This window comes from Pezoporus flaviventris, unplaced genomic scaffold (genome assembly GCF_033815535.1).
Source record: "Pezoporus flaviventris isolate CSIRO_AGI_PZ_B2104156 unplaced genomic scaffold, CSIRO_AGI_Pfla_v1 ptg000023l, whole genome shotgun sequence".
NCBI classification, from domain to species: Eukaryota; Metazoa; Chordata; class Aves; order Psittaciformes; family Psittacidae; genus Pezoporus; species Pezoporus flaviventris.
In genome coordinates this window covers 6,285,193-6,304,593 of record NW_026892571.1, presented here as the reverse complement: position 1 = coordinate 6,304,593, position 19,401 = coordinate 6,285,193, and the positions used below count along the sequence as shown (strand labels likewise).

The 19,401-nt window shown below is 47.6% G+C and overlaps 1 protein-coding gene across 1 annotated transcript in view; it reads left to right on the top strand.

Annotated features, from left to right (window-relative positions):
• LOC133271254 (protocadherin alpha-10-like) overlaps window positions 1-19,401 on the top strand; it is a 101,789-nt gene that overhangs the window by 12,695 nt on the left and 69,693 nt on the right. Inside the window, exons 4-5 of the mRNA XM_061457199.1 lie at window positions 478-627; window positions 715-2,691. Of these exons, the coding sequence (XP_061313183.1) occupies window positions 478-627; window positions 715-2,691 (2,127 nt within the window). The remainder of the gene's footprint in view (window positions 1-477; window positions 628-714; window positions 2,692-19,401) is intronic.

The following is a 19,401-nucleotide window of genomic DNA, read 5'->3' as shown; positions in this document are numbered from 1 at the left end:
GCCATGAAAAAGGAAGCAATTTCTGCTTGCTTTTAGCATTGCTGCACTAGACAAAAATAAATTCCATGTGAATCTATGTCTTCTGGAGACCTGAGTAATTGCCACAGATGGAAGATCAAGGATAGTTTTCTGGAGAGGAAACAGCTGAACTTTATTCACAAAGAGAAATAAATGAAGAAACAGTTGTACTTCATCAGCAAAGTGTAGAGGAGACAAAGCCAGAAGATCAGAAGTGGAGTAGGCTCTTTTCGATGACCTTCCCAGGTGTTTCCTGGGTTAATGTAGGTGTTTAAGGAAACATTTTGACAGGTATCTATCAGTTAAAATGCCTTTAGGAAAAGAGAGACGAGCGAAGAGAGGACGAGAAGAGGAAACGAGAGGAGAAAAGAACAGGGATGAGGACAAGAGAGGAAACCGCCACTTTTGTTTTCGAAGAAGGGAAACTGTGAAGGGAAAGCGCTGAGTTTGGTGGCCTAGCTGGTGAGCCAAGGGCCCGTCCTTCCAGGAACACAGCGCGGCGGCCAGAGCCGGCCACTCGCGGAAGCAGACGCGGTCGGACACCAGGTGCCGCTGTTGGCCGTGAAGACGCTGGAAGCCTGCGAGAGGCGACAGCTCCTCCCTGAACCGGTGTAACGTCTGCCGTCAGCGCTGAGGGAGGCAGGATGAGGCTGATCGAGAGGAGTGGCGGCCCGGGTCTGCCGGGGAATCCCTAAGGCGAGCGACCGAGCGGCGGCTGAGAACCGTGCGGGCCCGGACCGGTGCGAGGCGATGGGCGTGTGTGTTGGTGCCTTGTTGGTACTGGTGCTGCAGCTGGCCTGGGTGCTGGTCGGCGGGCAGGTGCGGTACTCGGTGCCGGAGGAAGCCAAGGCCGGCACGGTGGTGGGCCGGCTGGCGCAGGACCTGGGCCTGGAGGCGAGTGAGCCGGAGGCGCGGCGGCTGCGGCTGGTGTCGCAGGGCCGGCGGGCGAGCGTGGAGGTGAGCGGGGCGAGCGGGGCGCTGGTGGTGAGCTCGCGGCTGGACCGGGAGGAGCTGTGTGGGAAGAGCGCGCCGTGCTCCCTGCGGCTGGAGGTGCTGGTGGAGCGGCCGCTGCGCGTCTTCCACGTGGAACTGGAGGTCACCGACATCAACGACAATGCCCCGGTCTTCAGTGTAAAAGAGGAAGCCCATAATATCGCGGAATCGTCGCTGCCGGGGTCTCGTTTCCCACTGGAGGGCGCGTCGGATGCAGATGTCGGAGCCAACGCACAGCTCTCCTATAGCCTCAGCCCCAGCGAGCACTTTGGTTTGGATATACAAAAAACGGAGGAAGAGGGCGAGTCGTTATTCCTGGTGCTCAGGAAGTCTCTGGACCGCGAGACGATGCCGATTCACCATCTTGTGCTGACGGCGACTGACGGGGGCCGTCCGCCACTGACGAGCACAGTGGAGCTGGTGATCTCTGTGCTGGATGCGAACGACAACGCTCCCCAGTTCAACCAGTCTGTGTATAAAGTGAAAGTCTTAGAGAGTTCAGAACCAGGAACTCTATTAATCACGCTCAGTGCCACGGATTTGGACGAAGGCATTAGTAGTGATGTTATGTATTTATTTAGTAAGCATGTCACCACAGAAGTTAAAGAAATGTTCTCCATTGACGAAAACAAAGGAGAAATGAGGCTTCGGGGAAATTTAGACTACGAAGAAAAGGATAGTTACGAGATCGCAATAGAAGCAAGAGACAAAGGCTTCCCGCCGCTGTCGGGTCACTGCAGATTGGTGGTGGAGGTGCTGGACGTGAACGACAACGCGCCGGAGGTGTGGGTGACGTCGCTGTCGGTGCCGGTGCCAGAGGACGCGGCTGTGGGGACGGTGGTGGCTCTGCTGAGCGTGTCGGATCGGGACTCGGGGGCGAATGGGCGCGTGCGCTGCACGGTGTGGCCGTCGGCGCCGTTCGATCTGGTGTCGACGTTCGCGGGCTCGCACTCTCTGGTGCTGCGGGAGGCGCTGGACAGGGAGCGGGTGTCTGAATACGATGTGGAGGTGCGGGCGGAGGACGGCGGATCGCCGCCGCTGCGCGCCAGCCGGGGTCTGCGTGTGCCGGTGTCGGACGTGAATGACAACGCGCCGGCGTTCGCACAGGCCGTGTACACGGTGCTGGCGCGGGAGAACAACGCGGCGGGCGCGGAGCTGGCGCGGCTGTGGGCGCGGGACCCGGACGAGGCGGGCAACGGGCGCGTGAGCTACTCGGTGGCGGAGAGCGGCGGCAGGGCCGCGGTGTCGGGCGTCGGGTGGCGTCCGGCGTCGAGCTACGTGTCGGTGGACGCGGAGAGCGGTCGGCTGTGGGCGCTGCAGCCGCTGGACTACGAGGAGCTGCAGGTGCTGCAGTTCGAGGTGCGGGCGGTGGACGCGGGGGAGCCGGCGCTGTGCGGCAACGCCACGGTGCAGCTCTTCGTGCTGGACGAGAACGACAACGCGCCGGTGCTGCTGCCGCCTGCCGGGGGCGGGCCGGGCGCCAAGGCCGCGGGCTCGGCGGCGTCGGGTGCGGACTCTTTGGCGCTGTGGGCGTGGGCGACGTGGGGGGCGCCGGCGGGGCAGGTGTTGGCGAAGATCCGCGCGGTGGACGCGGACTCGGGCTACAACGCGTGGCTGCGCTACGAGCTGTGGGAGCCGCGGGGCAAGGGCCCGTTCCGCGTGGGGCTTTACAGCGGCGAGGTGAGCACGGCGCGGGCGCTGGAGGAGGCGGACGGCCCTCGGCAGCGCCTGGTGATCGTGGTGCGGGACCACGGCGAGCCTGCGCGCTCGGCCACGGCCACGCTGAGCGTGTCGCTGGTGGGAAGGGACGAGACGGCGCTGGCTGCCTCTGTCTCCGGTTCTGCGAAGGCGGGGCTCCGGCCGGCAGAAGGCGGTGTATTGGCTGCGGCATCTGCGGCGACGACAACGAACGTGTGGCTGGTGGTGGCTATCTGCGTGGTGTCGAGCTTGTTCTTGCTGGCGGTGGTGCTGTATGGGGCGGCGCGGTGGGCTCCACGGTCGGCCGTGCTGTCGGGTCCCGGTCCTGCCACGCTCGTGTGCGCCAGCGAAGTGGGGAGCTGGTCGTACTCGCAGCGCCAGAGCCGGAGCCTGTGCGTGGCGGATGGTGCGGGCAAGAGCGACCTGATGGTTTTCAGCCCCAACTTTCCGCCGCCGCCTCCGGGTCCCGGAGCAGAGAACGGTTCTGCTGGGAAGGGGCCGTCTCTCTCCCCTTTTGCTTCAGGTGTGGTAAGTGTATTCGCAAATTGTTACATTTTTCAGCCTCTCTCTTGGATTGTTGTGTTTATACATCACTTTTATCGGATAATTGAGGTATTGTGAAATAGGAACTCGCTCCTCTAAATAAGGTAACAAGGTTTTATTGAGGGACGAAGCGAATAAAGCAAAAGAAACAGCGCTGGGCGCATGACTTTAGCCAGAGGCGGAAGTGATCAGCATTTGTAACAGGTTTATATACTTTCACTATTACATTAGTTACATATATATTCATAATTCCCGCATATAGGTGGGGGATATTATAACTAGCTTCAAGAATTTATTTAAGTCTCCTCTCAGCGTCTGTGCACTGCTCTGTGGTGATTGTGGGCAGGGGTCTTAAGGATGAAGTAAACAGTCTTCTCTTGTGAGTAGGGGTCTTCAAGATGAAGTAAGCAGTCTTCCTCAGTGTACTTTTCACCTTTGGCACAGTTGGACCCCAGTAATCACACAACAAGCTGTATAACTGTTCTGATAACTAGCAAAGATTTAAGTGTGACCTTCCTGCAAAATTGCAGGATGGGCAGACAAGGAGTATCCCAAGCTATCAGGTGCTTGGGAGGCTCTGTCTCTAACTGGTAAGTGGATGGTGAATTCATGTTTAGTGGGGCCACTAAATCCTGTTACTACAGACAAACATTGCTCTTTGAAACTAGACTAGTGTGAAACAACTCATGTTTAGTGGGGCCACTACATTCCACAGACTTACAACATAAACATTGGTCTCTTTCTACAACCTGTTCAGCTAAAAAGTACTTTATGTTTTCCAGGCACCAGCTTTCCTTATATCAAGCTTCACCCCCCACCCCACCCCCCTTTCTTTTACCTTTACAAATTCTTTTGCTATGTGACTCCATTTTGATCAAGAGATCTGAACCTTTTTAACTTGTTGTCTGGTCTTGTGTCTAGCGTGTTTTGTTTCTGTTATTATAAACTCGTACGGTTATATCCACATAACCACACCTATGATTTGCGAAAGCCAATACATTTATGTGTTTATCGCAGGTATCAAAGCACTTTTTCTGTGGAAGTATTTTTGCACCGTGAGTTTTAGGCTTTTTTTGTTGTTGATTTAGCCATAGTTATCCTATCCTCTTTAGAGGTGTGTGTTTCCCTTTTGAAATTTCGCTGTTTGGCTAGCTGATCGCTATAATTTCGGGTGCATTTCATTTCTCTTGTGTAGGAGATTGTTTACTCATATTTTTATGGTGCTAGTTTGTGTTTTTTCCCCACTACCTGGCATCAAATGACAGTGTTGGCTTTAGCAGATCTTTCATTTCCCTTTTTTAGTGTCTTTCAACACGTGGGATGTGCCCAGGTGTTCGGTTGCTCCCTCAAGCTGACTGCAATTAGAGCAGTAGTTATTTTGGAAACTAGGTGTGTTTACTCTTGGTTTGATAAATACTGTGTTCGGCTGCACAACGGTTCCCTCGTGTTTTTATTGCTTCAGAAGTTGGCTGGTTCATGTTTTGTACCAATTTTAAGAAGCTGAATTATATCAATAGTTATGGTGTGCCGGGAGGATCAGAAATTTTGGTGAAGGTTCTGAGTACTCGTTTCTGGAAGTCCGTTTGAAGTGTGAAGGAAGTGGAGCGAGATGCAGAATTCTGCGGAGAGCTGTTTGAGGAGGGGATGCCCACCGTGTTTGTGTTGTTCTGGCATCTGTTCTACCCCATCTGTCCCTTAATGTGCTGTGGAGAGGAGAGTTGAAAGCTGATGGAAGTAGAGAAAGGGGGGAGGTGTGGTTAAGGGAAAAGTGAAAGCAGAGATCATCTATATACCGAGTAGGCTGGAGATGGTGGGTAGAAAATGTTTGCTTCTTCCAGCAGAAGAAGCAGGGAAACAGATTCAGCAAAAAAAGAATTTTTCTGTACTGGTTTCCACATTGATTTCTCTCTGTGATTGTTTAATTACCGTTATATTGTTATATATTGTTTTAATACCGTTATAGAAGGAGCTCATCCTGGCCATGCACTGAATCTTTTAAATGTCCAGGGTCATGTTTAGTGTTCCTTGTTCGATGTTAGGAACTGGATAGAATGCACGGGGAAAAGCGATATATCTGATTTAGTTTTCGTTATAAAACCAATGCCTGTAGCGCTGATGGAGTAGTAAGAACAAGCAGTACTTGTGTATTATTCATGTCACGTGCTCAATTCACCAAGGACACCTGTTCAGGAAACTACTGTAGTTTTATGGCAACGTGATTTCTGTAATGCAATATATTTCCTTTGTGAATGTATATTTTGTTGGAGTTGTACTAATAGAAGTGTTTTAGATGAAAGATGACTAAAACTTGTAGATAGTTTCCAAGATAAGGATGGTGCTAATGGGTGTACAGCACAGGCTGTGATCTGCTCGGCTGGGGAGCAACTCTGGAAAGAGATCTGGGAGTCCTGGTGGACACAGGCTCAATAGGAGTGAACAGTGTGCAGCTGCAGCAAAGGAAGTCAACAGGATGTTGGGGAACACCAACAGGGGCACCACCAGCATAGATAGTCATCTCACTCAGTGCTTGTCAGGCCACACCTGGAAAACTGTTTTGATCCCTGCTATATGAAAAAGATGTGATCAGGTTGGCAAGAGTCCAGAAAAGGGTCACAGATTATACAAGGACTGAGAAGCCATATGAGGAAAGGCTGAGAGAGCTGGGCTTGTTCAGCTTTGAGAAAAGAAGGCTCAGGGAGACTTTATCACCATGTTCCAGTATTTAAAGAGTGGGCACAAAGAAGATGTACACCCCCTTTTTACAAGGAGTCACATGGAAAAGATGAGGGGTATTGGGACAAGTTGCTGCCGGGGAGATTCAGGTTGGACACTAGAGGAAAAGTTTGCACAATAAGAACAATCCATTGGAATAATCTTACCAGGGAAGTGGTGGATTCCCCAGTGTTGAAACAAGATTCGGTTGGACAGGCTGCTAGGTCATCTAGTTATGTTTTGCAAAGGCAGGCTGGACCAGATGAACCTTGAGGTCTCTTCCAACCTGATTGTGATTGTGTCCGTCTTGGAAAAAATCATAGGAGTGGGTTATTTCCCGCTCATCCACAGAAAAACGTGAGCATGTCCTACAAATTTCTTTCTGTTCTGTGTCTACTTTAGATCGCTTTACGTTTTTGTGTGTTTGCTGGGGATTGTTTTTCTAGTCTCCATTGACAACGTCCGATTGCTCGTGCTTAAAGGGGAGTGAGTCATGGCCTCTTCAGTATGCGCGAGCTATCTTCCCTTGGGAGCAGCAAGGCTTATCCCAGAGTTGTAGAGCTGTCGCTTTCTTCCCTTAGTTCACATGGATGGCATGGAAGGCAGGAACAGCAAAGCGCGAATCTGGTTCCATTTATAAGAAGGTTTAACTAATCCTGTAGCAGTCGATCGAAAAACACGGGTGTGAGAAGCACCTCGTTTCCTTGGACGATGAAGAATCTCTTAATGCTGATCGTTGGGGCAGTAGAGGCTTTGGATTCCGTATGTTTCTTGGTTTCTATGACTGCAGTAAAGATCTGAAAGGGATTTGCTATACACTGTCAGGAAATATTTCTGTATTTCAGAAACAAAGCGACTTTAGAAACAGCTCGTGGATGCTTTTACTGCTTAGCATGGTCTGGGCGGGAATCAGCAGAACGCGCTAGAATATTGTCAGTGCCTTGAATAGAAGATATCGTTCGCGCAGTTTTTGGTCTTTGAAAGCCCAGGCTCTCATCTCACCGCATGTTGGTTTGGTGGATGACGCTGGTGAGCAGCGCTGCTGTCGGCATAACGTGCTGGACAGCGCTTCCGCGGGAGCTGCGGAAGCAGAGCGGCGGTTACAGCGCCCACCCCAACCGAGGTGGCCGGAGGCTGTGTTGCAGCCTGCAACTGGGGATTTTGCAGGCAGGGGAAGGCTCAGTGGAGTTGCTGGAGATGCCGGGTGCTCGGCTCAGAGCTGCTCCGCAGCCCGAGCGAGTCTGGTCCACCGAGCCCGCTGTCTCTGCTGTCGTGCCCCCCAGCAGCTTCCTCAAAGTCACTGAGGGTGAATCGACCGATGTCCTCGCGGTCAAGAGACGAGTTCTTGCCTGCAACATAATAGCACGTTCTGGGTCCATATTTCTGTGGCTTGATGTGGGTAATGATTTTCCTGGGCGCTGAAATCTAGAAATCCTCTGTAGACGAGATAGTTCTCCCGGGCTCCTTTTAGTCATTTTGTCTTCCAGTACGTAGGAGCTGCGAGCTCCTGTGACTTGAAGGGTATCCTGACATTGCTGCCCGCTCTGCCAGCCCCCGCGGAGGCAGGCAGGCGACAGAGATTTTGGAGCAATAGCGGAGCTGCTCCGTTCCCACGGGTAACGGCTCCCACGGCAGGCACTGCGGTCTGCCTGCCAGGCGGGACCCTGGGTGGGAAGAGCGCGGTGTTTCGGGCTGCTTGGGGTACCGCCGTCCCTGCTCTCCTCCCCGCCCGGGGGAGCCCCCGTGGAAAGGCGGTAGTGAGGATCTTGCACCTCCATCCGCGGCTCCGCGTTGGTTAATCGGGCTTTGTTCAAGGAGGAGCTCCGCTTTCCTCTGTCCGCAGGCAGGTCCTGTTTACTGCCGGGCTGCAGTCGGAATACGAGCTCTTCAGCTGCTCCCTCCAGGCGGAGATAAAGAGCGGGGCTGCCCGTAGGTCCGTGGGCAGCTGCCGCCGCTGTCGCTCCCCCGGGCGGATCCAGCCCCTCCGGCCGTCTCCCGCTGGAGCTGTGTCCCCTAGTTTAGCACCGGTGGGCGCCCTGTACCACGCCTTGGTACCGAGAGGGACGTGTCCTACAAACCGCCGCCGAGGGCTCCGCTCCCGCACCACCTCAGCGGTACTACCCGCGGAAAAGGCACCTTCAAACACGCGTAGTCCTTCGTGTGGGGCAGCGGTATGCTCTGCAGCTCCGAGATAACCCGGGTTTACTATTCCCTCTGTTCACCTTCCTTCCCCTCACCTCCTTTGTTTAACAGTCCCTTCTGCTCGCTGCCATTGTTTTAAGCACACTGTGCACGGTCGGACTCACGACGTATTACGTCTTATTGTCACAGGGAATGACTGGCTGAAAATATAAGACGGGGCGGGAGCAAGAGCGTAAGGAGGTTCTTAGGCAGTGTTAATGCATCACTCTCGCGCGGAAGGGCGTGGTGGAAGCTCTCTGAGAGCGAGACGGGATGAGGGTTTGTGTGGTGGTGAGATCTCAGAGCTCCGGCCGGTGCCTGGGATCGCCAAGCGTTGAATTGCTCGGGTCAAACCAGCTTTAAGAATGGGGCAAGCCCTGGGAAGGATAGGAAGCGGTTTGGAGGCGGCACACTAAGGCAAAGTGACATCAAAGATGAGGTGTTTTAACCATTATCAGCTGTAATACCAAGGGAAGTGTTTCCATTGGTGATGTTTCATGCGATTGTTGTGCAAATAACGTAATTAGGGTAAGCGACTTAAGATGGAGAGATCTTTAAGATTGGAGAGCCTGAAAAGAGAGGCTAGGTGGAAGGTCGGCCAAATAAGTGCGAAAGTGGAGAAAAGACAATAGGACAAGGGATGCCCAAATATTAGAGCAAGTTTGTAAGGTTTACAAACGTTTAAAAAGAATGAATAGCATGTTCCCTTAGAGCCCTCTAAAGAAGCATTAGGCAACGCTCCAAAATGTAGCAGCTGAAAGTTTTTTCAGTGCTAAATGAGTAATAAATGATTTAGACAGGTTTGGTGTCGGCTGCCAGATACTTCTCAGAAGGTGAGTAGATCTTGGGAAGAGGCAAATGTGTGATTACTTTGGTTTTGGCAATTGTGTATCAATCAGTTTCTGCTAATGCTGTGGGTATTTCAGGCTGTGGCATGCACAAACACAGCTTGTTATTACAGTAAAGATTTATAGAAAATCTGCCTTTGAGAGGGTTTATGTGTTCAGCAGGAGGATCTTGGCCCCAGAATTACTGGATTTCTTTGTTGCAAACCCACTCACAGAAGGATGAGCGAAGGCTGTGTGTGTTTTACCTGTGTGTGTCTTTCGGTCACCAACACCCAGCTTCCCAGGGGGATAGATTTATCTTCTCTGCAGGCTGTTAAGGGAAATTCATCAGTCTTTCCTGTAGCCTTGATAGGTGTTACTGTATAGATTCAGGGTGTTTATGTCTGTGCATCACTACAGAGCAGTAAAGCTAGCAACTCTCATATATTGTAGAAGACATTGTATGTTGGGAGAACAGGAGCTCAGGGCAAATCTGGGACAGTGAGAGTCCGGATGACAGTTTTATAGTAATTAGGTGGGAACGGGATTTCTGCAGTTAGCAATGGAGGACAAACCCACCGAGGGAAACAGTGTATAGTAAATACTTACACTGTATGCTGTATGCAGTGGTCCACTAAAAAAATGTGTGAATTAAGGTGGGTCCACCCTCAGCTCCTGTAGCTCTAACAGCTGTTGGAACATCAACACAGTAGAAGTAAAATGCAACACTTGGGTACTGCCCGGGGTGCCTAGAATGAAAAAGTAATACTATCTGCAGGTACTGACCACAGCCCACTCCAGTGCAGGCAGGATGGGAACCTCACTGTGAGGTTTTGCCGAGTTGTGAGGATATAAACAGATGTATTGATTCTTTTGGTATTATCATTTAATGTACAACTTCTGGCTGTGCTCCCAATTCTCTGTTTTGAAAGGCCCTGATACTATGTATAACTGAAATGTACTTTTTCACTTGCCTGGAAATTCTGTTGCATAAAGAAGCACAATGAGTGCAAGAAGAGTTAAGATTTGTCCTTGTCGCACATTTATAGCCTCTTTTGAGCAATCAGGATCTCATGGTAACAAGCTCTCACAGAAGGAAGCTGAAAGTGGAGGAGACTGCAGATGTTGTCAGGGCTTGAGGCCCATCTGTGTAAACTGCTGCTGAAGGTCATTCCAGGAAAGTTTTCCAGGGTTATATTTGAAATGCTTTTGCCATCTCCTCAGCCACAGTTGCAAACAGTGCCCATGGTGCAAAAAGGGGAGCAGAGATCAGATTTTATTTTCAGTTGTTATCTGCTGTGTGGTATCAGATCGTCTCTCCCCACAGTTCTGGGCATGTCCTAAATCCAACATCTCTATGGCACCGATATTTTCTTCTTTAAGAGTAATTCCACTGCAGCAGCCCACCTGAGCCATCCCCATCCTGCTCTGGCAGGCTGGATGAGGGCTCTTGTGTGGCTGTGAGTGATCCAACCGGGGAAAGTCGAAGAAGACATCCTTCTCTCCAATAATCCGTTTTTACTTTGTCCAGAAGGCAGAGGAAAAATGCTTTTTTTCCCCCACTTTTATTTTTCATTTATTCCAACCTTTTTTTTTTTCTTTTTTTTTTTTTTTTCCCTTCTCCTTCCCTCCTCGCTTTCTTTAAGTTTCACAGGGGTAGAGCCAGCTGCCTCCTTGAATTGTGCTCTTAAAACCCCTCTGGGAAGCGCTGTGCTCAGCCGGAGCCTGACTGTGCTGCGCCTCTCCGTGTTTAGCCGACGCCTGTCACTTCTCATACGCGTTTCTTTTCCACCGCGGTGCGCTGACAGCGTGCGGCTCCGCGCCCTCTCACTGCCTCTCCCGCAAGGAGCAGAGGGAGGGAAGGGCGGGGGGAGCGTCTCTCCTTCACGGAAACGCATCCATGCGCGGAGCCCCTCGGATCTCTGTCGGGGCGTTAAAAAGCAAGAAACAAATAAGAGGGGGAGAAGCGGCGGCGGGGGAAGCGCAGACATCCCCCTTCGACCGACTACCCCCCGGCGGCGCAGGTGACACCGCGGCCTCTGGGTGGCGTCTAACGGACGCGCGGAGCTGCCGCGCCGGGCACAGCGAGCGGCGGGCGCAGCGGAGAGGAGCTGCCGCCTTTCCCCGCGCGGTAACCTGCGGCTTGGGGAGGGTGGGAGACGAGGAGCCGCCGCGGAGCCTCCGCGAAGCCGGGGGGCCTCCCGCGCTTGCAGCGAACTTCTCGCCTTGCCATCGGTGCACCCCGGTGCCCGTTCAGTTTGCGCTGGGAACGGGGTATTTGCTGAAATTCTGGATGATGTTCCTGCGGAGCCGGTCTGCGGGGAGCTGAGCCGGGGAGGAAGAATGCGGGTCTATCTAATGCTCTTCTGCCTTATTTGCCGCACCGCGAACGGGCAAGTAGTGTATTCCATCGCTGAGGAAACAGAACGTGGAGTGTCTGTTGGGAACATAGCAAAGGACTTCGGAATAGATGCAGCTGCACTTTTACCTCGGAAATTTCGCATGATCTCCAGTTCAAGTAAGCAATATTTTAATATAAATGCCAGCACGGGAGCTTTGACTGTTAACGAGCCCTTAGACAGAGAGCAGCTTTGTGAATTAAAGTCTCCCTGTCTTCTGAATTATGAACTCGTGTTAGAAAATCCTCTAGAGCTTTATAGGTTGGAATTTAAAGTTTTAGACATAAATGACAACTCCCCCAGCTTTTCCTTAAGTGAATATCATATAAACGTGCCTGAGTTCCTGTCACCCGGGGCACGGTTTACACTCCCCAATGCCCAAGATCTTGATGAAGGTACCAACAGTGTCCAGAATTACACGCTGAGTCCTGATGAACATTTCCATTTGGAAATGCAGACACGCGGGGATGGGAGTAAATATCCTGAATTGGTGCTGAAGAAAGCCTTAGACAGGGAGCAGCAAGCCATTCACAGACTTGTCCTTACAGCCAAAGACGGTGGGAATCCTCCAAGGTCTGGTGATGTCCCAGTCATTGTGACAGTGCTGGATACCAATGACAATGCACCAGAATTCGAGGACTCAGTCTACAGGGCAAGTATCTTGGAAAACTCCCCCAGTGGCACTTTGGTAGTGCAAGTGCATGCCACGGACTTAGATGAAGGTTCAAATGGAGAAATCAGGTATTCCTTTAGCAATACTACTTCTGCTGATCTGCAGCAAATGTTCTTAATTCATCCACACACTGGGGAGGTGACAGTCAATGGCATTTTAGCTGTTCAGAGACCTCTCCTAGAGATGCTTATTGAGGCAAGGGATAATGGGGCATTTGGCATGTCCAGCACAGCTAAGCTGCTGGTGGAGATCACTGATGTGAACAATCATGGCCCAGAGATAACAGTTACATCCCTTTCCAATCCCATTCCCGAGGATGCTGTTCCTGGCACAGTGATAGCTCTGCTGAGTGTTTTGGATAAGGACCCCGGGGAGAATGGGAAAGTAACCTGCCGGATCCCTGATAACCTTCCCTTCCAGTTAAAGCCTTCTCTTGAAAATTACTACAGCCTGGTCACCAGTGAGCTTCTGGATCGAGAGCTGATCAGTGGGTACAACATCACCATCACTGCTGCAGACTTGGGCTCTCCACCCATCATCACTCAGAAGACCCTTTGGGTGCAGATTTCTGATGTGAATGATAACCCCCCTGTCTTCAGTGCTGACACATTTGATGTTTTTGTGGAGGAGAACAATCCACTTGGTGCTTTTCTCTACCAGGTTTCAGCATCTGACCCTGATATGGATGAGAACGGACGAGTCTCTTACATGCTCAGGAATTCCACAGTTGCAGGCAATGCCCTGACCAGCTTTTTGTCTGTGAGCTTGGCCAATGGGAGCATCTATGCAAAACGTGCCTTTGATTTTGAGCAGCTTAGGAGCTTCTATTTCCAAGTGGAAGCCAAGGATAATGGGTCACCACCCTTGAGCGCTGCCATAACTGTGAATGTTTACATCTCAGACCAGAATGACAATGCCCCGGCCATCCTGTACCCCACCAGCCAGAATGGTTCAATAGCAGTGGAAGTTGTGCCCCGCCTGGCTGATGAGGACTACCTGGTGACCAAAGTGGTGGCGGATGATGAAGACAATGCACAGAATGCCTGGCTTTCCTATTACATCGCCCACTCCTCTGACTCCACCCTGTTCCACTTGACACCACACTCTGGTGAGCTGCGCACCACACGCTCCTTGCGTTCCACCGACTTTCTCAAGCACAAGGTGGTTGTGGTGGTGCAGGATCATGGGGATCCGCCGCTCTCCTCTACTGTGACTGTGGGCATCCTGCTGGCTGACACCCTGCCCCAGGCACTGCCAGATTTTGATGACAATGGGGAGCCACCACCACTGCTCAGTGCTACAAACATCTACTTGATTGTTTCCCTTGCTTGCGTCTCCTTCATCTTTGCGGCATTTCTCCTCTTTCTTGCCATTGTGCGGTTGTGCCGCTGCCAGACTTGCTGCTGCGCTGGCTGCTGCTGCCCAGCTGATGAGTATGAAAAGTATTGCTATAGCATACGCATGCTTCCTAGTTCCCATCTCCCACCAGATGTGTTGGAGGTCACTGGTGTGGGTAAACTGACTCATACCTACCTGTACAGGGCATCTGTGGGTCTTGGGCTTAGTAATGGCAGCATCCCAAACAGTGATGCTGGGAACATTCCCGGAGGTTCAAGGTTACAAGTGCCAGGACCCTGCATTCAAGTGCAGAAGGTCCAAAGTGATGGGTTGAGTGCTGTCCTTGTGGTAAGTACTTCTTCATCTTTTTTTCTCCCAGGCGTGTGGCCTTGTGTCTACACTGGGTTGCTGTCAGTGCAGAAGATAATGAGGGTATTTGTAGGAGAGCAAGTGTCATTTCATGGCACCTAGAAAAGGTTCAGTTCCTCTTATAACTTCCCTAAAGCCAAGATGTCTTTGGGTGAAATATGGTCATGGGATGATAAAAGGTTTTTTTTCCCCCACAAACGTTTAAGACCTTCAGGCATAACCGAAGGTAAAGGAGATGTGAAAACTGCATATGTAGCAGGCTGAGCCATTGTCTTCAGATAGGTATACAGGGGCATGATAAAAGTCCATGCTAGTTTCTAAGTTTTGTGTTCTTCTGATCTACACTGTATGGAGCTTGTGATTCCTGATATTTTTTCATTGAGGGGTGAGTAGTTTGCTGAGCCAGGGTGCTATTTACAATGCCCAATGGTAGAATAGCAGGAATTCAATATCCAGCACCTCTCTAGGACATGCGATTTGTAGTGTTCATCTCCCTTTCCAGACAATCCATAGGTTTTGTATATCTAAAAGAATTCTGAGCCTCTGGTTTCTTCTCAGTAGTGTGATGAGTGACTTTGCAGGAGAAAATACCTTCCTTCGATCACAGCATAAGGGCTAGAAGGTGGGATATATCTGCAGGTCTGATCTTTTGAGTGTTGATGCATCACTTGTCCAAGATTCAGTTTTGTTATATGCAAAATAACACCAACTGTGTTTGTAATAGGTGCTGTGAGTTGTTTTCATATCATTGTGAAGTTTTAAGATGTTTTGCCTGCAGACTGTCAAATTTTCTTGGTGTGTGTAACAGCAACTAATCATTGTTGGCTCCATCCAGGCCAGTACTCTCTGGTAACAGCTACTCCAAATGTTTCTAAGGAAAATGTTTTTAGACAGAATTGGTATAATCTGCTTTGTGCGGTTGTTTGTATTCTGGTTTGTAATTATTAGAAGTTGTCCTAAGCCTGTAACCATTATGTTTTTTTTTTATTTTTGAAATCATTATTGTACCTTTAAATACATGTAAATGGCCAGCTTCTTTCCAAACCCTGATGTAGGGGTAGGTTCAGCAACTTCTTTGGATAATCAAATGCATATTCAAGTGTATAGCACTTCCTTTTATAACTCTTGAATTTCCAAGTAGTGATTTTTGGTAAGCTTTCACTAGTTCAAGAAAAGGTTCCTGTTTGCTTTTAACTGCAATTAATTTATCATGCTTTCTTTCATTTATCTGTTGGCAATGTAAAATAGGTTTGTGGGTTGTGGGTTTTTGGTTTTGTTTGTTTCCTCTCTCCTTCACAAAATGAGCGAATACTTTTTCCATGTAAATCCTCCTGACAAGAAAGATCTTTTCTCAAATATTTATGATTTGATTTATGCATAATGGCTTACCTAGTGTTTAATCAAAGTCATAATCAGTTTTATATTCTGTTCTCTATAGTGGCAGAGGGTTGCACATCCTGGGTCTCTCGCTATGCAAAGGGATGTGTGTGGAATAACTAAATCTTGAAGAAACAGAAGCATCAGTGTCTTCAAATGAGAAATTATAGCATCCAGGAAAATAGCAGTTGTCAGTATGTAAAGAAGAATTTGTACCTAATGCATTAGTGTAGTTTTGGGAATATCATTGATTATTCTGAGGATCTGAAAAAAGGCTGAGTAAGAGTATTTGTAATGAGAAGTTAAAAACCTTTTTGGCAGTCTCTTAACTCCAGAGGTGCCTGCAAGAACCCTGATAGTATCTTGGGGGTGTATCCTTGGCTGGAGAGTAGTTAACTGCAAAGATTTATAATATTAATATAATATAAACAAAAAGCCTGGCATAATTAATTTTTGTGTTCCTATTGAGTGAGATCTTGAAATTCAGGTTACCAACACATTGATGGACTGAATTCTGTAATGAGAACAGCCTAAACATACCTTCTCACATGGTGCTGTATTTATTTTGGTCATTTGGGTGTATTTTTCACCTTGAAGTATAAGACACCTTTTTAGGAATTTTTGATAATGGGCGAAATAAATCCCAAATGTCATCTTTGGCAATTTTGTTTCCTTAGCTCCTAATTTGCAGAGATGGGTAACCAAAGATGTGACATATGTGGAAAGCCCAAAGGCTCTGCAAGGACTGAGCTGAGGAGGGGAGTAGAGGCAGAGACTGTGAAAATGCGTCTATCCTTAGAAACAAAATGATGCCAGTTATTATTAATTTGATGCTGATGATTCCCGTGGCTAGTATACTAGAAAATCAGCACACACGTGTATATATGTGTATATATACCATTTGCATATTTCTAGCAAAATTTGCAAGTCGTTAAAATGGCATTAGTATTCAAATAATCAGGAGTAGTGCATGCTTTAGGTTCACCAAGATTGAAAATATGTTATAATTATTTAGAGATGCTTGGAAAACAGCTTCCAGTCATCTGAGGTGAGAAAGAGAACTGTCACTTGTTCTTGAAAACTATTCCTTCATCCAAATCCCTGAGGACTTAAACATGATTGCTATGCAGAAAGATCACTGTTACTTTATTAGTGACATTGGAATATTTTTACTCATTTTATATTAAAATCAGAGTTGTAATTTTTCAGTGTTTACTAACAGGAATTTCAGTAAAAAATGAAATTTAAGTTTGGATGTTGACTAGATTTTGACTTTATGCGCTTTTAGACTGACTCATTTGGAGTTAAAAATACAAACATAAGTGACCCTTGGAACTTCTGACAAGGGATCACTCTATTGCTTCCTAAGAATACAAATGTAACATACAGAAAGCATCACATGTTTAAAAGGCACTGGGAGCAACCCCACAGTTATATTTAAGGCACTGGAAATTACTCCAAAATTACACTTATAGCAGAAATTAAGTATGGAAGCTCTTTACTGTGAGGATGGTGAGGCACTGGAACAGGTTGCCAAAGGAAGTGGTAAATGCTCCATTCCTGGCAGTGTTCAAGGCTAGGTTGGACAGAGCCTTATGTGATGTGGTTTAGTGTGAGGTTTCTCTGTCCATGACGGGGGGCTAGAACTAGATGATCTTAAGGTCTTTTCCAACCCTAACTATTCTATGATTCTATGATCCTTGGTTGTTGGTTTTGTTGTTTTGTTTTGTTTTTTTGTGTGTTTTTTTTGTTTGTTTTTTTTTTTTAGCTGTGGGGAGGCGACAGATTTAGTACTTGGAAGACAGAAAAAAAATTTACGGCTATTAAAAGTTAATTGAAATTCCAGAAATTAGATGCATTTTCAAAATTTAAATTAACTTCTTTATTCTTGGTATTCTTTTGTTAATGTTAAGTGATAGGCTTGAATGATTTTTACATATGCAGACACATGAGACCCTTTTGTGCTTTTACATTTTCCATTTAGGGTAGAGCTAAAAATAGTTATGTATGTTCATAATAGCAGTATAGTAAACTGTAATTGTATCTCAGTATTTTGCTATGTTTTTCTGTAATGTAGCTATAAGTGACAGCTAAGTGAATAGCATGTTACAGTGCTTTGCTACTGTGCTTTATTAGAGACAAAGACTCTAATAGGGTTACTAAAGTAAGCAGTAGTTCACCAGGTATTTCTGGGGTCGTAGTGATGAGTATTTCTGGGGTTGTAGTGATGAGTATTTATGGGGTCGTGATGTGGCCATGGATTGTTACAGTTCTTTCATTTGCTTGTGTTATCCATTGTGCTACACAAAAGCCTTCAAGATATTTCTACATTCAGAATGTAGTGACCTCCCTGTGACTTGACATTCAATATTTAGGTTGCATCCAAAAATAGACAAAAACCTAGCAATGGAGTGTATTTCTTGCTAAATTGTAATAGTAGTGGAAAAATTTTGCACAATGCAGCATGCTTTTTCAGTGACAAAAATGGATGCACTTGCATTGAGACTGTGACATGCAATCTAGGCTGAACTGTTGCAGGCTAAGCATCAGTGGCTTACTTGCACAAGTAAAGACCAGCCATGTGAGTAAGCCCTCCCTGTGTCATGTTCTGATGAGAGATGCTCCTTAACACAGCCAAACATAAGGGTGAAGCACCTTCCCATTTTTTTCTGTCTGTGCTGGTGACAGCTTGCCTCGGACCAGCAATCTTATGCCCCTATTGTAAGAATTGTTGTGTAGGCAGATTTCTTGGCTACAGAAGTTATACTTGAGGTCAGGCCAAGAAAATCCTAGGAGCAGTGATTAAAATATATTCAGCAAGGGAAACTGCTGTAGATTTCCCTCTTTCTGACCACTCCAATTATCTTTTGCAAAGAAGGATGAAACTCCAGTGCTCAACAGAAGAACACAGTGTTCAGGAAAAGCTACAAATGCCTGGGCTGAAACTTTGCTTGTCTGATGGCTGCCTTGGAGTAATATCTTTAGAGGTAGTGAGAGAGTGACAGAGCAGTAGCTTGAGACAAAAGGCTTGAGGGGATGTGGAGAGTAATGTTGCTGTATTTGGAGATGCTTAAAGCAATGATGGGTAGGATGAGATTGGATAGTGACCTGGGCTGAGGAAGGGTAGATGTGAGTAGTAATTCTTGTATGAAAGGATAGAACAGGAAAACACAATTTAGATGAAGTCCAGTCCTTTCTTATATCAGTCTCCATTTAACCCTAAATCTTCAAATTCAAAGATTCAAATTCTCTTTGTAAAAATACCAATTTTATTTTCAAAATTCATTAGGTTCTGCCTATTATTCCTATTGGACAGTTATTCCTCTAAGGCTTTGAAACCTTATTCTAACATTTGCTGGAGACATTTGTTCTTGTGCCAGCAATGTCCTTTTAGGATAAATAGTTCTTTTCCCTCTTCAGAGCTTTCTTTCTTCATAGTTTAGAGAGCAACCACATCTTTTCTTAGGCTTTATTTGACTAAGCTAAACAAGTCAATCTCTTTCAGTCTTTTTTTCTACAGGCACTTCTGTACTTGTCTGATCAGGCTAATATCCATTCTCTGCATATGTTCTTTGTAAATATGTATTTATTTATTTATTACAAAAATACTACCAGAATTATTTATAATGTTTCAGACAGAGAGCTTCCTACACAGTGATCAGAATACTTCCCAGCCCAGGGGATAGAGAATGCTTCTTCGAATGGCCGTTACTTTCTCCATAGTTGCAATACATTGATCAGTCATGTAAATATTATTGCTGAACTCCTTTGGGGTAGAGGTGGATGGGGGAAGGTTGGTTCCCAAGGTGGTGGTTCTGCTTAACTTCACCTACCCTTCCACCCATCTTCTATGTTTGAAACACAGATGTTAAAAAGTCATAGCCGCCTGCTGAGGGAAACTGATCCTGTTCAGCTTAGTTAGATATGAGAGTTCAGACAGTCTAAAAAGACTGTTGAGACTAGACACACAATTTCTAAAGAACTGAAACTAGCTGATATAAGTAGTAACTTATGGGAGTCTGTACTTTGGATAATTGGACATCATCCATTTCTGTGACAAGTGTCAAGTTGTTCCAGCAGTGAGTGATGTCATATGGTTGTCTTCCCCAACTGTTATTACAATAGACCAACTTTTTGTGCCATGGTTAAACTTTTTAATATAGCACTGTGTTGAGTGTTATACCGAAATCAGAATAGATAAGATGAATTTCAGCTTGTGTTTTCAGTGAAAAGAATTGAAGACCAGCAAATAGTTGTCTTTGATAAATCTATG